Genomic DNA, 20,713 nt, shown 5'->3' with positions numbered 1-20,713 from the left:
ATTCTTGGTAGCTTGTATGAAAGAAAGCAGAAAAAATATTGATGTGCAACAATTTAATGGCAGTTTTTTGAATGTGTTCATTTTTCCACAGTACAACTGGAAAAATACAAAGATTTGTGAGAACAAGATGAAACAATATTTTTCTTAAAGGGTCGTCTGAATGTCAGTCATGGGGCTCTGATGTCCCTTAAGCACAAGCTCTTGACAACATGACCACATCCCAATCCAGTATGTTTTTTGCCAACTGAGATGTAATGACATCTTTTGTGTATATGATCCAAACACCACATATCAATTAACATTGCTGAAGCTTTTAAATAGCTTTAGAAAATATTCATGACCTTTTTTGTTGAAATATGTTTTTAAAGCATTACTATATAAGAAATGTTAGTTTGTTTACTGCCCTCCCACTCGTTTTTGACACAGTTTGATTATAAGTCCAAGAATATCCCTCTTTGTTTTTAGATTAAAAAAAAGATATTTGTCTGAAATAGGATTTGACTTTCATCACTGAGTAAAGCATTAAACACAGGCAGAAATGGAAACATCCGCTTTCCTTCACTGGCAGAGCTGTGATAGTAATTTTCTTGTCTAACTAATACGAGTACCATGAAAATTATGTGGACTAAATATTTAAAAAGGTGAGTTGATGATGTTTTGACTGGAAATTTGTCCAACATGTAGTAATCTCCAAAACATACTAAAAAGTCCTCATTGCTCCGCTAAAAACGTGTTTATGACATATCCATCTGAAAAATGTCTTTACATATTTTCAGTCTTTGCATATGTTCTGCAATTTTAAAAATCCCAGCAAACACAGCAGATTACTTTTACTTTCACTTTCATCCTGTGATGTGAGCTGTCCATTATAGATAAATCCTTCCCTATCTATCACTAGCAGATTTGATACCCCTTAGGCACAGCAGAGGAGGAAGGATATCTGACTCAAGCTGTTAGACTAAGAAGATTAAAGTGAATGTTTGTGACCGGAGCTGCTATTTGGTCAGCAGATACACTGGGTGCTACAGTAAGCTAAGGACAAAAGCAACGGCGGGTAAATTATAGGGTTGAAATTGACAATTTTATTCACTTTCAGAATTTTCATATTCACTCATAATCCGACTTTCTTTTACACCTATCTGCACTCAATACATGTATACTATTCTGTCAGTCTGTCAGAACCAGATTGATTCACTTTAAGGGTCATTTTATGTTTGCTAAAACTAGTTCAGGTCATACTTCACCAAGTTAAAATATAGAGCCTAATGCATTTATTTGTTGTTCATGCAGACACGCAACAGAAGAAAAGCCAAAGACCTCATGATGGCATAATGTCCATTGTTACATTTGGGGGGAAAGGGGAGAGGCGTACAAGCCTGAAAACACCATCCTAACAATGAAGTATGGTAGTGGCAGCCTTGTGCTCGCGATTTGCTGCAAAAGGCACTTGTACACTTCACAAAATAGATAGCATCATAGGGAAAGACCATTATGTAGAAATAATAAAGCAACATCTCAAGACATCAGCTAAGAAGTTAAAGCTTAGGTGTAAATGAGTCTTCCAACTGGACGATCACCCTAAGCTTTCCGCCATTCTAGTTACAAAGCGGCTTAAGGACAACAAAGTAAATGTTTTGCAGTGCCTATCATTAAGGCCTATATGGATTCAGTCACACCAGTTATGTCTGGAGGAATGGGTCAGAATTCCAGCAAGCTGTTGCAAGAAGCTTGTTGAAAGATACCCAAAACATAAGATCCAACTCATATAGTTAAAAGACAATCCTTGCAAATGTTACAAAAATATTGGTTATTATTCTAGTTCTTAGCAAAAATAAATAATTTCCTTCTACATAACCCAAAAAAGGACTATTTATTTTGCTATAATGTTTAACTGTATATGGCCTTTATCCCTTTAACTATTTGCACAAAGACAAACCAAATAAATTTATTTATGTGTGTGTGTGAAGGGTATGTAAGGAGGAGGAGGAGATTGTACCTTGAGAACATCTTCATCAGTGGAGCTACAGTCTGTGTAGTCAGAAACATCTGTGACCACTCCATCTTCCTCCACAGCCACTGTCCTCACAGGCATCACCACTTTCTTTCCAGTTAGAACAGCGGTGTTCAGGATCTCTGTGTTCTACAGGGAATGTAAAGATCAAGCAAGGTCATGAAAGAAGCAAATAGCAAATCCTGTCTAATATTTCCATGTTGCCAAGTTTAAAAATATGTATGATTCATACACTGAATATTTTTCACAGTTAGTGTTCGGGAAAAAAGGTGATGATGGGTTGCTCATTGACGTAGAAGCTCTAAAGTCATAAAAGGGCCATTGCTCCATTGGGAAGTCATGGGTGGAGCAGAGCTGAGGAAAGATAATGTCCAGGCCAACACATGGTTGACAAGGAGATGAGAGCTGATGGCCGATTTCTCTACTCAAGCATACACTTTCAAGGGAATCTGTAACATTTCAAGCATGGTCAAATACCAGTGGATATAGACTGAAAATGAGCTCTGTGCTGTTTAGTCTGAGTGTTGCTGCCCTTCAATAGACTGCCTAAAGGGAAAATATCCAATCATGAACTGGATGTGGTGTCCTCATCTGTGTTTTCTTTGAAAAATAATTTCCAAATCTTCCTGCATGATTTGAAGCAGGAGAAATCCTTGCAGCGGCTTTTTGATTTACTAATAACTTTAAAATGTGTGCAGCAGATTCATTGTTTGCTTTGAACCTATTAGTGTGCCCCATCTGTGATAAGTCTAGTGTTCTTTAACATTTATCCTAAAAGATAATGTCTGTTGATTTTCTTTTTGTTTTTTCCAATGGACAATAATTTCATTGCTGTTAATGTATTGTTTCTTGCTGTTGTTAGGTGCAAAAACGTGAATAAAACTCCTACAAATACACAACCAGGATAAAAAAGCATTAGGAGTGAGTGTGATTGGAATTTTGCACTGCCTGGTCAACTATTATGTTGCTGTCAGCATAATCATTTCTGCCTAGGATTTTGTTTTTTAATTTGTCGGAGAGTTATGTTTAAAAGAGAATGGCAGGGATTATTTTTGCAACTTAGTTGTGTGCCTTTTTTATTTTGGATTTAAAAAAATACCTTAACTGTTATAGAATATCAATATGCAAGTATGAGGATGGAAAAACGTTTGCTTGTATAGACAGGCCATTCTGAAGTCAGCAGCTATGGTATAGGAAAAAAATTGTATGATCCCTCTGTGAATATAGTACATATTCTTACTGTTAAAGAAATTAATATTTTTGACGGAGGCTGCGTTTTAATAGAGAGACGGGTTTAAATTAAAAATATTTAAAAACCACCTTTTAAAAACTATGAAAAATGTAACCAAATGTCATTGAGTAAAATAAGTGTGTGATCCCCCACCAAAACATGACTTATAACTTGTGTGTTTTTTTTACAAGCACAGCGGTACAATGTGTCTTGTAGTGGGTCGCCAGGATTGCACAGTTCTCGGTATGGATTTGGCTTATTCTTCTGTGCAGAAACTCTGTAATTCCTTTAGGTTTCTTGGCTACTGATTGGGAATTAAACGCTTTAGGGCTCTCTGTTCTATGAATGAATCTAGAATGAATTCTAGAATTACGCTGCTCAAGGTGGCAGCAGGTTGGAGTAGCTCTGTTACTTCTGATTCTGATTTATTCTTTTTTGGGAACTATTTCTCTTGTGGTGGATACAGTTGATTTTTTTTGGACGACTGTCCACTCCGGTGTCGGATGCTGTGCAGCTGGAGGATTTTTCTTAATACTTTCTATTTTTGAACATTTGTTATGATGCATTGCCATGGCAACGGGGTTGTTTCTTACAACTGGGAGCAGCTGATTAATATCTCAAAAGCTCAAATAATACTTCATCTACAACCCCAAATCCCTGATGAGTTGAAAAGGAGACGCCGTGGATGCAGAGCAGGAGCTAAGAGAAGAGAGAGAAGGAGGAAGTTCAAACCATCTCTTCCGTCGATTATGATGGGCAATGTGAGATCGTTGGGAAACAAGTTGGATGAACTCCAAGCCCTACAAAGGACCCAGCCAGAGTACCGGGCATGCAGTATTATGTGTTTTACTGAGACATGGCTGCAGGATCATATCCCCGACTCCAGCTCTCTCTGCCGGGCTTTTTAACCATACGAGCAGACAGAGATTTAAAGAGGAGCGGCAAATGTAAAGGAGGTGGACTGGCAGTACTTGTGAACAACAGATGGTGTAATCCAGGACATGTAACTGTGAAGTGTCATCTCTGCAGTCTAGATATTGAACTGTTGGCAGTAAATTCTCGTCCGTATTATTTACCAAGGGAGTTCACCAGTGTTATTTTGGCAACAGTTCACGATCCACCTTCCGCTGTTGCCGACGCTGCATGTGATGCCATCAGCTCAGTTGTTGCTAAGCTACAGACACAAAACCCCAATGCTTTTGTGGCAATTTCTGGTGATTTTAACCATGCTTCACTCTCTGCTACACTTCCAACGTTTCAACAGTTTGTCAGCTGCTCTACCAGAGAAAACAAAACATTGGATTTGTTTTATGCAAATGTCAAGGACTCATACATCTCTACAGCAAGACCTCCTCTAGACAATTCAGATCACAATCTTGTTTTTCTCTGCTCAAAATATAAGCCCCTTGTTCAGAGGCAACCTGTAATAAAGAGGACTGTGAGAAAATGGTCACAGGAAGCTGAAGAAGCTCTGCAAGGTTGCTTTGAGGCTACAGACTGGGACGCACTGTGCCAGCCACATGGAGAGGACATCAATGCCATGACTGAGTGTGTAACTGACTATATAAACTTCTGTGTGGATAACATCATCCCCACCAGAACCGTGAGATGCTTCCCCAATAACAAACCTTGGATCACCAGTGACCTGAAGGACCTGCTTAACAAGAAAAAAAGAGCCTTCAGAGAGGGAGACAGAGAATTATTGAGGATTATACAGAAGCAACTTAAAGTCAAGATAAGAGACAGCAAGGAGGTGTACAAGAAGAAGCTGGAGAACAAGCTCTGGCAAAACAATATCAGAGATGTGTGGACAGGGATGAAGACCACAGGCTTCAAGCAGAAGGATGATCAGACCGATGGAGGTCTGGACAGAGCCAATGAACTGAACACATTCTTCAATAGGTTCAGTTCAGAAACAAGCTTCGCATCCTCCTCTCCTGCCAAACAGACATTTCACCTTCCTTTGACCCACAGGACCCACAGCTGTCCAGTAACACCTCACATTTTTTATCTTCCACCTCAGCCCTAGACCCTTCTGCTTCTACATGTTTGCCTTCAACCATATCAGAAGATGCTGATGCTTCCTTTGCTTCCCCCTTCCACCTGTGTGTCTCAAGAAGTCAAGTGAAGATGCAACTGGAGAGACTGAATCGGAATAAGGCTGCAGGTCCAGATCATGTCAGCCCTAGAGTCCTGAAGGCCTGTGCAGAGCAGCTCTGTGGGATTCTGCAGCACCTCTTCAACCTTAGCCTGGCCCAGAAGAAGGTTCCGGTGTTGTGGAAGACCTCCTGTCTTGTTCCGGTACCAAAGAAAACTCACCCATCAGTCCTCAATGACTATAGACCCGTTGCCCTGACATCTCACATCATGAAGGTCCTAGAGAGACTCCTGTTGGCCCACCTGAGTAAGCAAACAGTAAACCATCAGGACCCCCTTCAGTTTGCTTATCGCTGTGGAGTTGGAGTTGAAGATGCCATCATACACCTGCTTCAACAAACCCACTGTCATCTGGACAAAGCCAGCAGCACTGTGAGGATCATGTTCTTTGATTTTTCCAGTGCATTTAATACAATTCAACCTGATTTGCTTTGTCAGAAACTCCAGAAGACTCAGGTGGAGGCCTCAACAATCTCCTGGATCAAAGACTACCTGACAAACAGACCACAGTTTGTGAGACTGAAGGGTTGTGAGTCTAACCAGGTAGTCAGCAGCACAGGAGCACCACAGAGGACTGTACTCTCACCATTCCTCTTCACTCTGTACACCTCAGACTTCCAGTACAAGACAGACTCCTGTCATCTGCAGAAATACTCAGATGATTCTGCAGTCGTGGGGTGGATCAGAGATGGACAAGAAGATGAGTACAGGAAGGTGGTGGACCGCTTTGTGGCATGGTGTGGAAACAATCATCTCATTTTGAACGTGACTAAAACAAAGGAGATGATTGTAGATTTTAAGAGAAACAGGAATAAGTCAAAAACTATTATTTCTATCATGGGAGAAGAAGTGGAGGTGGTGGAGGAGTATAAATACCTCGGTGTTCACCTGGACAACAGACTAGAGTGGAGATGCAACTGTGAAGCCATCTACAAGAAGGGACAGAGCAGACTGTACTTCTTGAGGAAGCTTAGGTCCTTTGGTGTTTGCAGGAAGGTGCTGCATATCTTCTATAAGTCTGTTGTGGAAAGTGTGATCTCCTCTGCCATCATCTGCTGGGGAAGCAGCATCAGAGCCAGGGACTTAAAAAAGCTCAACAAGCTGATAAAGAAGGCTGGCTCTGTTCTGGGGACTCCTCTGGAACCTCTGGAGATCATTGTGGAAAGACCGATTCTTCATAAAATGAAGAACATTATGGAGAACCCTGAGCATCCTCTTCATGAGACTGTCCTACAACAACAGAGTGTCTTCAGTCAGAGGATTCTTCAGATCTGCTGTAAGACGGAGCGCTACAGGAGATCCTTCCTGCCCACAGCCATCAGCATCTACAACGGCTCTTTGAGGAAACCTTCATAATACAGGTCCTTCTCAAAATATTAGCATATTGTGATAAAGTTCATTATTTTCCATAATGTCATGATGAAAATTTAACATTCATATATTTTAGATTCATTGCACACTGACTGAAATATTTCAGGTCTTTTATTGTCTTAATACGGATGATTTTGGCATACAGCTCATGAAAACCCAAAATTCCTATCTCACAAAATTAGCATATCATTAAAAGGGTCTCTAAACGAGCTATGAACCTAATCATCTGAATCAACGAGTTAACTCTAAACACCTGCAAAAGATTCCTGAGGCCTTTAAAACTCCCAGCCTGGTTCATCACTCAAAACCCCAATCATGGGTAAGACTGCCGACCTGCTGTCCAGAAGGCCACTATTGACACCCTCAAGCAAGAGGGTAAGACACAGAAATAAATTTCTGAACAAATAGGCTGTTCCCAGAGTGCTGTATCAAGACACCTCAGTGGGAGGTTTGTGGGAAGGAAAAAGTGTGGCAGAAAACACTGCATAACGAGAAGAGGTAACCGGACCCTGAGGAAGATTGTGGAGAAGGGCCGATTCCAGACCTTGGGGGACCTGCGGAAGCAGTGGACTGAGTCTGGAGTAGAAACATCCAGAGCCACCGTGCACAGGCGTGTGCAGGAAATGGGCTACAGGTGCCGCATTCCCCAGGTCAAGCCACTTTTGAACCAGAAACAGCGGCAGAAGCGCCTGACCTGGGCTACAGAGAAGCAGCACTGGACTGTTGCTCAGTGGTCCAAAGTACTTTTTTTGGATGAAAGCAAATTCTGCATGTCATTCGGAAATCAAGGTGCCAGAGTCTGGAGGAAGACTGGGGAGAAGGAAATGCCAAAATGCCAGAAGTCCAGTCTCAAGTACCCACAGTCAGTGATGGTCTGGGTTGCTGTGTCAGCTGCTGGTGTTGGTCCACTGTGTTTTATCAAGGGCAGGGTCAATGCAGCTAGCTATCAGGAGATTTTGGAGCACTTCATGCTTCCATCTGCTGAAAAGCTTTATGGAGATGAAGATTTCATTTTTCAGCACGACCTAGCACCTGCTCACAGTGCCAAAACCACTGGTAAATGGTTTACTGACCATGGTATCACTGTGCTCAATTGGCCTGCCAACTCTCCTGACCTGAACCCCATAGAGAATCTGTGGGATATTGTGAAGAGAACGTTGAGAGACTCAAGACCCAACACTCTGGATGAGCTAAAGGCCGCTATCGAAACATCCTGGGCCTCCATAAGACCTCAGCAGTGCCACAGGCTGATTGCCTCCATGCCACGCCGCATTGAAGCAGTCATTTCTGCAAAAGGATTCCCGACCAAGTATTGAGTGCATAACTGTACATGATTATTTGAAGGTTGACGTTTTTTGTATTAAAAACACTTTTCTTTTATTGGTCGGATGAAATATGCTAATTTTGTGAGATAGGAATTTTGGGTTTTCATAAGCTGTATGCCAAAATCATCCGTATTAAGACAATAAAAGACCTGAAATATTTCAGTTAGTGTGCAATGAATCTAAAATGTATGAATGTTAAATTTTCTTCATGGCATTATGGAAAATAATGAACTTTATCACAATATGCTAATATTTTGAGAAGGACCTGTATGAGCTACAACAACATTTAATTTCCCTTTGGGATTAATAAAGTATTTTTGAATTGAATTTGAATTGAATTCTTTCCTGTTATAATAGTTAAGTTAGTCAATGCACAGTTATGTGATTGATTGATTGATTGATTGATTGATTGATTGATTGATTGATTGATTGATTGATTGATTGATTGATTGAGATTTTAATGTGCTACCAAGGCACATAGCCTTCTGTGGGAGCCAGAGTCCTGGTTTGGTTGTTGGAGATCAAATATTTTTGTCTTAATGACATACAGATATATTTTTTTACTTTTATGTGATGTGTTTTTTTTAAATATCCGATTGATATTCCACCTGTTGACATTAAAATGAAACTACTAGCAAACCTACAAATTATTAGCAGGGAACCAAATACAGTAATTATTTCACTTGGTGTAGAAGAACAAACAAATTTTTGTTTGTGCTGTGTTCTGCTCAGCTCTAGCCCTTTAATAAATGATTCCTCCATTAAGAACTGTGTCTCTTGGACTACATTATAACCAATCATCTTTACATTTACCAGATCAATCCAGTGAATGACTTGTGGCATGATTGTCCCAAAAACATTTATTATTATTATTATTATTATTATTACTATCTACAACAGAAACAAGACAGATGATAAATATTTGACAATATAAAGGTGTGTAAAAACGTGTCTGGCATAACAACAAAATTTCACAGCACAAGAAAGTAGAGGAGGAATGTAGTAAGGTCTTAGTTTACCCTCTGAAATCAGAGCTCAGAACTTATACTTAAAATGCAACAATTTAGTTCTGTAATCCACGTTATTTTCACAGACCCCTTTTACAGATGTTTTGTTGGGCCTTCAAGAAATTGTGCAAACCCCCCTCATGTATGCCATTAATACAATTTAAATAATAGAACAATATTTGTGTTAAGTACCATGACAGTTGTATGGTGTGCCATAGCTAACTTCTTTAAATTATCAGTCAAATCAAAATTGTGGAGACAGTTGCCATTTTGAGTATGAAAATGAGGCAGACAGATATCTGTCCCCTGACTCCAAAAGTTGTTTAAATGAAGCTCAAATAGGCAGCTTTAGCTTCCCCCAACCTCGGCTCTAAAGGTTGTGTCAGAAAGGGTATTGCCATCATTTTTTGAAATACTGGAGCTGATTCTGATGTCTCTTTCAGCCAGCTAGAAAATCTCATGTTTGGCCCTCAGCCTAAGGTCAGATTCCGCTCAACAAGTGAGATGAACCATGTCATTTGTAAATCTAGATACTGTAGCATATTATGAACTAAAGCACCTCAGCCCCAATGAGGTGGCAATGCTGGACAACGCAGTGCCGAAAATCTTCACAAAAAAAATATTTTACATGTACTCTTTATTATTGTCAATACATCTAAAGCTCATGTTCACACCTCTGGGAGTTTGTTTAGTATAATATTTGTGGCCAAGGTGACAAACAACAAGATTCAATATTTTTATTCAAACAGCTGTAATGTCTAGTGACATGGGATTATATCATGGATTAATTATTTAGGTAGTGTAGCATGATAAAGAGGCCTGAGGCACTGAAATAGCAGCATAGGAAACAGCTGTTAGGATCGGAGAATGACCACATATTGCACGCCAGAGTAGAGCAAAACACAGAAGAGAGGCATCAGTTAGTTGACAGTCAACAACAAAAGGTCACAGTCTGCTGAAAATAGAAGGCATTTTCTAAACAAAACACAAGCATATTCAGTCTTATCATGCATACTAGACAGGAATGGATCACAGCAAAGTGCATTTCATGATATTTTTATGCGCCGATGCTCAAATGCAGTCGAAGCGTTGGCAGTTAGTGGAGAGGCTGCTGTCTGTAATGTTGATTCCGGTTTTCATAATAATCAGGGGTGACAAGAAAGCTGTCATCTCACTCACCATCACAAGAGGAGCGAGGCCAACAAAGTCTCTCTGAGTTGTATAAATCTTCATGGCTCCTTCAGTCTTGGCGACAGTTTTGGGCACAGATGGTAGCTCCAGCTTCCATATGATCACCTGGCTGTCAACAGGACTGCTCAGTTCTTCAACCTCAAAGTCCATCTGAAGTACCTCCAGCAGACTGCTTTCAAGTCTGGATAACAAAAAAAGGCATGAGCCTACAAATATAATGTTTGAACAGACATATGGACAAATATTTAAAAAAATGTAAATAGATAAGGACACATTCTTTCAATGCATAAGATTTACTTATTGAAGTTATATGGTAGAAAACCTTATATAATATATAATCCTTTCCAGATCCCAACATTTGGTAGCTTCAGATATGAAAATGACTTGTCCTAGGAATCGTCAAGATGAAGTGAGTATTGAAAAGGACTTCATAAGTATCTCCATTTTACAGCAATGTTTCTATTCTTTAAGATTTGTAAGTAGTTGCTTATGTAGAACAAGTGGAGGTTCTTCCACAAATGGAATCCAGGGTCATATTCATATAGATCTATCAACAGAAAGAGCAATAGATTTCATCATTGTTAGATGGAGCAATACAGGTACATTTCGGTAAATTGGAATATTCCTTTCCATAAGGCTTGTTTGTTGGTAGAAGGATGCTGAAGTTGGAACTGCCAGGCAGGAGGCCTAGAAGAAGACTAAAGACGAGATTCATGGATGGAGTGAAATTGCACATGAAGGTAGTGGGTGTAGGAGATGAAGACGCAGAAGATAAGGTCAGATGGAAGCAGATGACTTGCTGTGGCGATCGCTGAAAGAGAAAAGCCACAACCTTGTGGCGTAGACGTAGCTTGACCTTAATGATTTCAACATGAATGATAAAACTGCACCACATTAACAGGTATAGATGTAAATGCCCAAATGTGGAATTGTACTGTTGGAAACAAACTCCACATACGGACCGGTCATGATGGCTGGGTTCTTGGTGAGTTCTGACATCAACTTTGATGAGGCAGGAGAAGTGGAGACGAGAGAGGGTTGACTGGTAATGCCTTAAGACGTTCCAATTTTGGGCTTTATGAGGCAATTTTGTTGTCTAAGCCATGGTAATAACAAAGACAAGGACTTTAAAGGTGACCTATTATAGTTCCTTTTAAACATTTGGGATAGGTCTATGGGCTATAAAAAAACATGTTAATTACATTTTTTGCACAAACTCATTATCAAATAATGAGATTTCAACTCTTCTATTTCCCCTTTTTTTCCTCAGGCGTACTGATGTGAGTTCTCAAAGCAGTCCGTGGTGAAGTGATTCAGAATCATATTCAGAATCAAATTCAGAATCAGTCAGCTTTACTGCCAAGTTTGTACAGACAAACAAGGAATTTGACTTGAATCAGTGAGGATTTTTATTTTTATATATAACAGTGGAAATTAAGAATATCTTTTTAAATGTACATATATACACAAGTGACTTTACAAAGGAATATAATGTGAGATCAGTCCAAGTATGCATAGTGTTGTTCTGGAAATCTGAAAGTCAAGTTGTCATACTCACGGTGGCTGTGTGTGCAGATGTGTGTGTGCTGTGTTTTTCCTCCCCTGCAGGGTGTGACTGGCAGGTGCTGCCGCACAGGTGTTTCTGATTCGAGCCTAATCACCAGGGCTTCATAAGGAGCTAGAACCTGGAGGTACCAGTTTATTGCTTTTGCCAGCGTGGAAACTGACCGTGTTATGCAGAACTCTGCGTTGCTCCTAAGCTTGCTCTTTTTGACTTCTTTTTTGTACTGCCTTGCAGACCTGGTCATATTTGTGACTATGTTCCTGGATTCCAAGGTTCCTGTTCTCCATGTCATACTCAGGAGAGCGTTGGAAATAATACCCCGCCAATCCAGATGAGAGCCTAGCTTCCACTTCTGCCACCAGCCCTGCCGCTCTGAAATCACCTCGTGAAGACACCTAACTCTTGCTCACCTGGCTGTCCACCCTCCTACGCCACATGCCTGTTAAGCTGGAGCAACTCAAAAATCACACAGCAGAAACAGAAACTCGACAGCGCTTTGTTCCTCCTTCTCTGCCAAACTCAGTCACAGTGGGAAAGACTTATCTCCTCCAACAAGCCCTCATCAACCACCAACAATAAGTCCACCTCAGTCCTTTTCTCCATCCATCTCCATTTCCACCGTAGAGCCTCAATAACCTCTCTCCTCTCCTCCTCAGTGACGATCCTGTTCCCCTTGACAGTTCCAGTCTGGGTTCAAACCCACACTGCTAGCACATTCAATAAACTGTTAAAATGATACTCTGTCCTCGTGGTTGTGTCACTCCCAGAGTCTATTAAATCAAACACTATGACACAAGTGATGATCAGAAAAACAGCCTGGGGGAAGAAACTGTCTCTGTGGCGGTATGGTTTTAGCAGACAGCACTCTGTAGCGCCACTCGAAGGTAAAAGCCTAAACAGTTTGTGTGCAGGGTGTGTGGGGTCTGCAGAGATTTTAGCCGCCCTTTTCCTTACCCTAGACCTGTAAATCCTGGATAGAGGGAAGGTCAGCCCTGATGTTTCTCTCTGCAGCCCTGATTGTTCTTTGCAGTCTGGACCTCTCCTGTTTTGTGGAAGAGCCAAACCACACTGAGATGGATGAGGACAGGACAGAACTAATTAAGACAGTGTGGAAGATGACCAGCAGCTACTGTGAAAGGTTGTACTTCTTGTGTTGCCTCAGGAATACAGTCTTTGTTAGGCCTTCTCCCAAACATTGTCTATGTGTGAGGACCATCCTATAGTGAATCGGAAGTGGTCCACAGTATAGACAGTGTTGTTGAGGATGATGGGGGGGTATGTGGGGTTGGTGTTCTCCAAAAGTCCACCATCATCTCCACAGTCTTGAGTGGGTTAAGTTCCAGGTGGTTATGACCACACCAGTGTACCAGCCGATCTTCCTCTTGTCTGTATGCAGACTCATCACTGTTCTGGATTAGTCCAATAACAGTGGTGTCATCTGCAAACTTCAGGAGTTTCACAGACGGATCCGCTGACATGCAGTCATTTGTGTAGAGTGAGAAGAGGAGTGAGGAGAGAACACAACCCTGGGGGGTGTCGGTGCTGACAGGTGGAAGGTGGACTTTGAGCCGGATGAGCTTCTGGTGGAGGATGTTTGGGTTGATAGTGTTGAAGGTTGAGCTGAAGTCCACAAACAGGATCTTGGCGTACATCACTTGGTTGGTCGAGGTGTTGCAGGATGAAGTGTAGTCACAAGTTAACTGCATCATCTGCCGACCTGTTTGCCCGGTAAGCAAACTACAAGAGATCCGGCAGGGGCCCTGTGATGTCCTTCAGGTGCTTCAACACCAGTCACTCAAAGGATTTCATCACAGACATCAGGGCGACAGGCCTGTAGTCATTCAATCCTGCAATGGTGAGTTTCTTGAGTACAAGGATGATGGTGGAGCGTTTAAAGCAGTAGGGAACCTCACACAGCTCCAGTGACTTGTTGAAGATCTCAGTGAAGATGTGCCAGTTGGTCGGCACACATTCTGATGCATGATGGGGAGACATCAGGTCCTGAGGCCTTCCTTGACTTCAGGCGCTGAAATAGCCTATTTACATCTTTCTCTGAGGTCCTTAGTGCAGGCAGGGGGTCTGAAGGTAGGGGGGTGGTTGGTGTATGGGGAGGATTTGTGTCTGAATGGGATGTGGAGGTGTTGGGTTGAGGTGTGAACTGCTGCTTTTCATACCTGCAGTAGAAGCCATTCAAATGATTTGCCAGGTAAGGATTCTGCAGGGTTGGGGGAATGGCTCCTGTAGGCAGCCAGGTTTTTCAAATGTCTCCAGGTAAGAAGCTTTTCTTTAGCTGCTCACTGTAGTTTCTCTTTGCTGCTTTGATCTCCTTGGTCAGTTTGTTCCTATCCTGCTTATATAGGGCCTGATCCCCACTGCTGTGAGCCTCTTCCTTATCCCTGTGCAGCTGCCTCAGATGAGAAGTGAACTGAGGTTTATTGTTATTGTAAGTGCAGAAGGTCTTGGTTTGCACACATGTCCTCACAGAAACTGATGTATGATGTCACCACCTCAGTAAATTGGTTTAAATCAGTGGCTGAAGTTTCAAAAACAGTCCAATCTGTGCAGTCAAAGCAGGCCTGCAACACCTGCTTTGAGTCATCAGTCCCCTTCTTAGCAGTCCGGACCACAGGTTTGGAAGTTTTTAGACCTATGGTCTAAAAGTTTCAAAGCTAGTACTGTTTTCAGCAATGTGATGGGACATTGCCCTCAAAAATAAAATGAAGCCACGAATCTTTGTTATCCGACAGCGGGAGAATGTGGATAGACACATGTGGGTCTTTTTAGCCAACAACAGAACATCTGTTTTTGAGGGTAGCCATTGTAAAGCGCGTGTAAGGTAAAACCAGCCAGCAAGGTGTGATCCTCTACTGAAAATCAAGTGAGTGGAGCTCTGCTTCAGTTGCTAGTCAGGGGCTGGACTCAGGTAACGTTGCTAGGTGCCAGTGTAATTGTGACGTCACAATTACACAGCTTTTAAAACCGCGCATTGTCTAGAAAAAATAAAACATTCATTTATAGCCAAAAAAGGCTGAATGTTTTTTCTTTGTTGTTTATATAAGCATTAGAGACCCAAATGGAAGTATAAAAACAATCAAAAATTGAATTTTGCATAATAGGTCGCCTTTAAAGGGCAAAACAGCAAACGTTTGACCACAGTAAAGGTAGTTTAAGCTTAGATATTGCATGTTGGTGCTTTGGCGATTCAGCGGGGTCTTCCTCCCGTTTGATCTTATGCAGTAAGTCTGACTACAGGTGACTGCTCTCTGCATGCATCCTCCTCCTACAGATGATGGTTCGCTTGAGGACTATTAATAAATGTCTGAACCAAACACACTGTTTCTAGGTGATTTTGACGGAATGTTATTAAATACACTGCATGTAATTCAGAAAGCCGGCATGGTGTTCTTTTTGTTTTCTTTTAGCCTTCAGGCATAGTTTATGATTTGTTGATGGTAAAATTAGATTTTGATTTGACCAGCTCCGGCCATTGTGTCTTAACTATTATTGTAGTCACTTTTGAGTTTCCCTGCACTACCTCTTTGAAAACCTTCTCATTTCTCCAGATCCCAGGGCACAGAATGCAGCAGGGCACAGCAGTCTGTTCACTGATGTACCATGGGACCAGGAGAAACACCTTCAGGACACTCCCTAAGGTGTACAAACTCAGCCCTCCAGGGACATGTTTTGTAGGCCTCGGAGGAAAATTAAACTCATGGGGTGGTTTAGACCCACTCCTGTCAACAAAGGACTTAAGTATTCCTTCCCACTGTACATGATCAAAGGAAAAAGTAACAACTTACTCAGCAGATCTGGCGCTGTAAATTTGGGTTTAGTAGAACAGGTGGAACACATCAGTACTGTTTTTGGTACCAGTGGACTGTTACAAACTGAACCAGTTAAACTAACCCCCAAACCAAATAGGAAGTTAGGTGTTGTGTTGATTTGAGATTACTGAAAACACTGTAAAACAAAACAAGTATGTGCTCCTGACAGTAGATGAGATCATGGCATGACTCTCAGGATCGAAAGTACTTTCATCACTTCATGCAGCTAGCAGCTTCTATTATATTCCTCTCCATGAGGATAGTTGCAGATTAGCCATGTACACTATGCCTTTTGGAAGTCACACTTTCTGGAGACTCCCATTCGGGAGATGACTGAAACACTGAAAGGGCTTGAATGAACTAAAGTTCATTTGTATAGAATGAACTTTAGATGACATTAGATGTCATCTATATGACAATGATGTCATATAGATGACATCATTGTTCATTTGGAAACAGAGGAGATCCATTATCAGTGACTAGAGAAAGTGCTCAGAGTGATCCATGCTGCAGCCCTGAAGATGAACAATTGGCTAAATGCAAATTCAGACACAGAAGTATTCGGTTCCTGGGGCACATCTTTAATGAGAACAGCATGCAAGCAAAACCAGCAAAGGTGGCAGGGATTGAGGAACCCCCACAGCTACAAAATGTTTTGGAGCTCAAGCGGTTTCTTGGAATGGTCAACTATATGGCTAAATTTATTCTAGATCTGGGGCCAACCCCTATGAGGGACTAAAGATGATGGTGGCATGGCTTTAGGGACTATGTCAACAGATTGCCTTTGAAAAGCTAAATGTTGTGCTCCTGTATTGTCCTTCTGCGACATAAGTAGGCCAGCTGTGGTATCTCTTGATGGCAGCAGGTACAGCCTGGGTGTCATAATGGTGACTGGAAACCTGTAGCATATTGTTCCAGGCGGCTGTGAGATGCTGAAATAAGTTATGCTCAAATTGAAAAGAAGTGTTTTAGCCAGTGTTTTTGGATGTGAACATTTAGAAAAATGTTTGTTGGAACTTGGCAGCTTTAGACTCATTACAGACCACACATCCCCTGTAACTTTAGGGAACAGTAAAGATCTAGATAATATTCAAGTGAGAGGCCAGAGACTGTCAATGAGACTGTGTTTTAATGCTGAAACCATGTATGCACCAAGGTTATCGTTAACGAAAACTAGAAGTAAAAAAACATTTTCGTTAACTGAAATAAACATAAAAATGAGACTTTGCAAAAACACGAAAACTAACTGAAACTGTAACGAGTGTTCGCAAAACTAACTAAAATTAACTGAACTTATAGAGATAATGTGCTTAGTTTTCTTTTGTGTGTCTCATGCATAAGTATGAAGACTAGTCTCGGGTTGTTGTTGAGTCCAAATTGGGATTACTTTGAATATGACTGTGTTTTAGATTAAACCAAGTGTCTTGTGGTGTAGGGTGACCAGACATCCCCGATTTAGATGACCTGTCCCCGGCTAAAGCTGTCCCCGGAAATGTCTCCGATTTTAGCGTTTTGTGAATGAAAAATGTTGTGTGTAGACATACTACGGTAGCCCAGGGTAGAAAGTCCGAGTGAGCATGTTGCGGTAGCTGGTCGCACTGCTGTTAACGTTACAGACAGTAGAAGAAGAGCTGAGTGCATCGCCTTGGACTGGGCTGATCCTGGCTGCGATGAAGGTTTGTTTCGCTGTAGGAAACGTTACTAGTGTTGTCAACATAAAAAAATTTTAAAAAATCCCCCCCCAAAAAAACAAAAACAAATAGCTTGGATGTGTTTTTATTTAACTAAAGGTGAAGACACAAATGCTAATAAACCAAGTTTTTATGAACGAGTCATAGTCATCAACTGGCCACACAGTTCTGAGCAGGTCCACAGGTGTCCTCAGGGAAGGGAGGGAGCAGAGGGAGCAGAGCGTCATGTTTACATAACTTCCAGGAGAAGTTGAAGATAGCCAGCTATCAAGGCCGTGCAGGGGAGCCAGATTCAGAAAAACAATAATTATTTGGGTTAGGCTGACTCTTAATTTTCCGTCAGCCTTGAGAGTCTCGCTGGTGCTTCTCAAAGGCGAATCCAAACAGCCAAATTCATGGTCTTTCTGCCAGATCCGAGCGAACAACTTTCTCCAAGATTTATCCCATTTCACCCCTGAGTCCAGGAACCGCAACCTGCCTGCAATCCTAAGGATCACATCCAGTCTGCGATTCAGCTCACGTAACATCTCAGTCTGAGTGCTGATCGCCCTGAAGATCCCATCACACGTGCCAGGCAGCCTTACAATAGCCAGAACAGCTGCTGACACTCCGAATTTCTCCATTGTGTATCCAGAGAAAAACGTCCAGTCCGGACAAGTTGGGCTCTCCTTCACCCTGTCTTCTCCTCGAGAAAATTTGATCAATTGCATTGAGAGACCAGCTGACCAAATCCATAACTAAGAATTTGGAAGATTTGCAAAAAGAGGCTCCAAAGACAAGACAGAGCTGAAGCAGGGCAGATATGGGAGGGGGTGGGAGACAGAGAAAAAGCGTCCTCCTCCACCGAGAGCAGAAAGAAAGAAAAAGGAAGACAAGAGCACAACTCCCTGATTTGGGAAAGTGGAGCTACAGTGTCAACAAGGATTCGTCCAAAGTAAGATGTTTCAGAATTGATTGGTGACCTTTAGTTTATATTTCCTGAGTTAGTTATTAGATGTTTTGCTAATTTATTAAAGTGATTTTCAAACTCAGACTGAGGGTTTTTTTCCACTCAGTTTGGACGTATGAAAGTTACTGAAAGTCAAATCAAGTTTATTTATATAGCGCTTTTCAGCAACAAGGCACTCAAGGTGCTGTACATAAGGAAAACATTACAATGATACAGAAAATCAAACAACAGAAGTAATTTTAAAAAATTTAAATAAAATAAAGAGAATAGAATGATGGATAAGAAAATGAAAGGAAAATTGGACTGAAAACGTAACTAATAATGTTTAGATGGCACAGTCAAAGGCCACTCTAAACAAATAAGTTTTTTATCTTGATTTAAAGCAATTTAGGGTTTTGGCGCTTTTACTGTTTTCTGGGAGTTTATTCCAGATTAGTGGAGCATAAGAACTAAAAGTTGCTTCTCCATGTTTGGTTCTGGTTCTGGGTATGCAGAGCAGATTTGAGCCAGAAGACCTGAGAAGTCTGGGTGGTTGATACACTGACAACAAGTCTGTAATATATTTTGGTGCAAAGCCATTCAGTGATTTATAGACTAACAGAAGTATTTCAAAGTCTATTCTCTGAGCTACAGGGAGCCAGTGTAGGGACTTTAGAACCAGGGTGATGTGCTCCACTTTCTTAGTTCTAGTGAGGCAGCAGCGTTCTGGATCAACTGCAGCTGTTTGATCGACTTTTTAGGCAGAACTGCGAAGACACCGTTGCAGTAATTAATTCTACTAAAGATGAACGCATGAATTAGTTTTTCAAGGTCCTGCTGAGACATTAGTCCTTTAATCCTGGAGATGTTCTTTAGGTGATAGAAGGCCGACCTTGTTACTATCTTTATGTGCCTCTGAAGGTTCAGGTCTGAGTCCATCACTGCACCCAGGTTTCGAGCCTGACTGGTGGTTTCTAGCTGTATTAACTGAAGCTGTGTGCTAACTTTTAACCACTCTTCCTTTGATCCAAAGATTATTACTTCAGTTTTGTTTTGATTCAGCTGAAGAAATTTTTGGCCCATCCATGCATTGATTTCTTCTAAGCATTTACCCAGCGCTTGAATGGGTTCATAGTCACCCGGTGACATCGTAACGTATAGCTGTGTGTCGTCTGCATAGTTATGATAACTTACGTTGTTGTTTGTTAAAATCTGAGTTAGTCGATATTGAATAGAAGGGACCCTAAGACGGACCCTTGGGGAACGCCACATGTGATTTTTGTGGTTTCTGATGTAAAGTTACCTACTGACACAAAAACGTTCCTGTCCTTCAAGTAGGATTTAAATCAGTTGAGTGCTGTACCAGAAAGGCCGACCCAGTTTTTCAGGCGCTCTAATAAAATGAAGTGATCAACAGTATCGAATGCTTCACTAAGGTCCAATAATACCAGCACTGTGGTTCTTCCACAGTCTGCATTTATTCGGATGTCATTGAACACCTTGACAAGAGCAGTCTCTGTACTGTGGTGAGCAGGAAGCCTGACTGGAAGACATCAAAGCGGTTGGTCGTTGTTAAGAAGTTGTTTAACTGTTGAAACACAGCTTTTTCAATAATCTTACTGATGAAGGGGATGTTTGATATAGGCCTGTAGTTCTGCAGTAGCAGCTTGTCCATGTTGCTCTTTTTCAATAGAGGTTTGATAATTGCTGTTTTCAGGGCCTGGGGGAAAACACCTGACAAAAGGGACGTGTTTATTATTTGTGTTAAATCAGATGTTATTACAGGCAAAGCTTTCTTAAGGAAAGCTGTGGGTAAAACATCGAGGCAACAGGAAGAAGAGCTTAGTTGGTGTACGATTTCTTCTAAGTTTTTGTAGTTTATTTGGTGAAATTGGGAAATTTTGTCAAAGAGAGTAAAGAAGACAGACATTACTACTGCTATTTATTTGTTGTATTACTCTGCTAACAACAGTGTGGATAGACTTTTCCTGCTATTACACTTGATTTTTATAGTTTAATTATGAATAAATATGTTAAAATAAATGAAACTGTAACTGTACCAATGTTTTCATTATATCTTGATAACATTTATTTCTTTCAATCTCTGAGCTGAAAATGTCCCCGGATTTGATTTCAGAAAAAAAACCCACTAAAACTATAACTGAAACTAATAAAGACTTCAAAAAATAAAAACTAAACTAAACTAGCAAACAAATGCTAAAAACTAATTAAAACTAAAATAGAATTGAAAATGCAAAGTCAAAACTAAATAAAAATAAAAACTAATGAAAATTGCAAAACTATTAAAACCTTGGTATGCACCTGTTTATGTATGTAGAAACCGGAAAGAGAATGAATGATAATTCATGTTATGATGCAATAATGTGCAACAGTATAAAGTGATGGTATGCAA

General features: G+C 41.0%; 1 protein-coding gene across 1 annotated transcript in view; it reads right to left on the bottom strand.

Moving 5' to 3' along the window:
- Window positions 1-20,713, bottom strand: part of LOC124878346 (transmembrane protein 132D) — a 61,844-nt gene that overhangs the window by 6,040 nt on the left and 35,091 nt on the right. The window contains exons 4-5 of the mRNA XM_047382241.1: window positions 10,282-10,474; window positions 1,997-2,140 (exon numbers count right to left, since the gene is read on the bottom strand). Of these exons, the coding sequence (XP_047238197.1) occupies window positions 1,997-2,140; window positions 10,282-10,474 (337 nt within the window). The remainder of the gene's footprint in view (window positions 1-1,996; window positions 2,141-10,281; window positions 10,475-20,713) is intronic.

This window comes from Girardinichthys multiradiatus, chromosome 12 (assembly GCF_021462225.1).
Source record: "Girardinichthys multiradiatus isolate DD_20200921_A chromosome 12, DD_fGirMul_XY1, whole genome shotgun sequence".
In the NCBI taxonomy this organism is placed as follows: domain Eukaryota; kingdom Metazoa; phylum Chordata; class Actinopteri; order Cyprinodontiformes; family Goodeidae; genus Girardinichthys; species Girardinichthys multiradiatus.
Note: the sequence above shows the minus strand (reverse complement) of the source record. Positions and strands in the feature narration are given on the sequence as shown.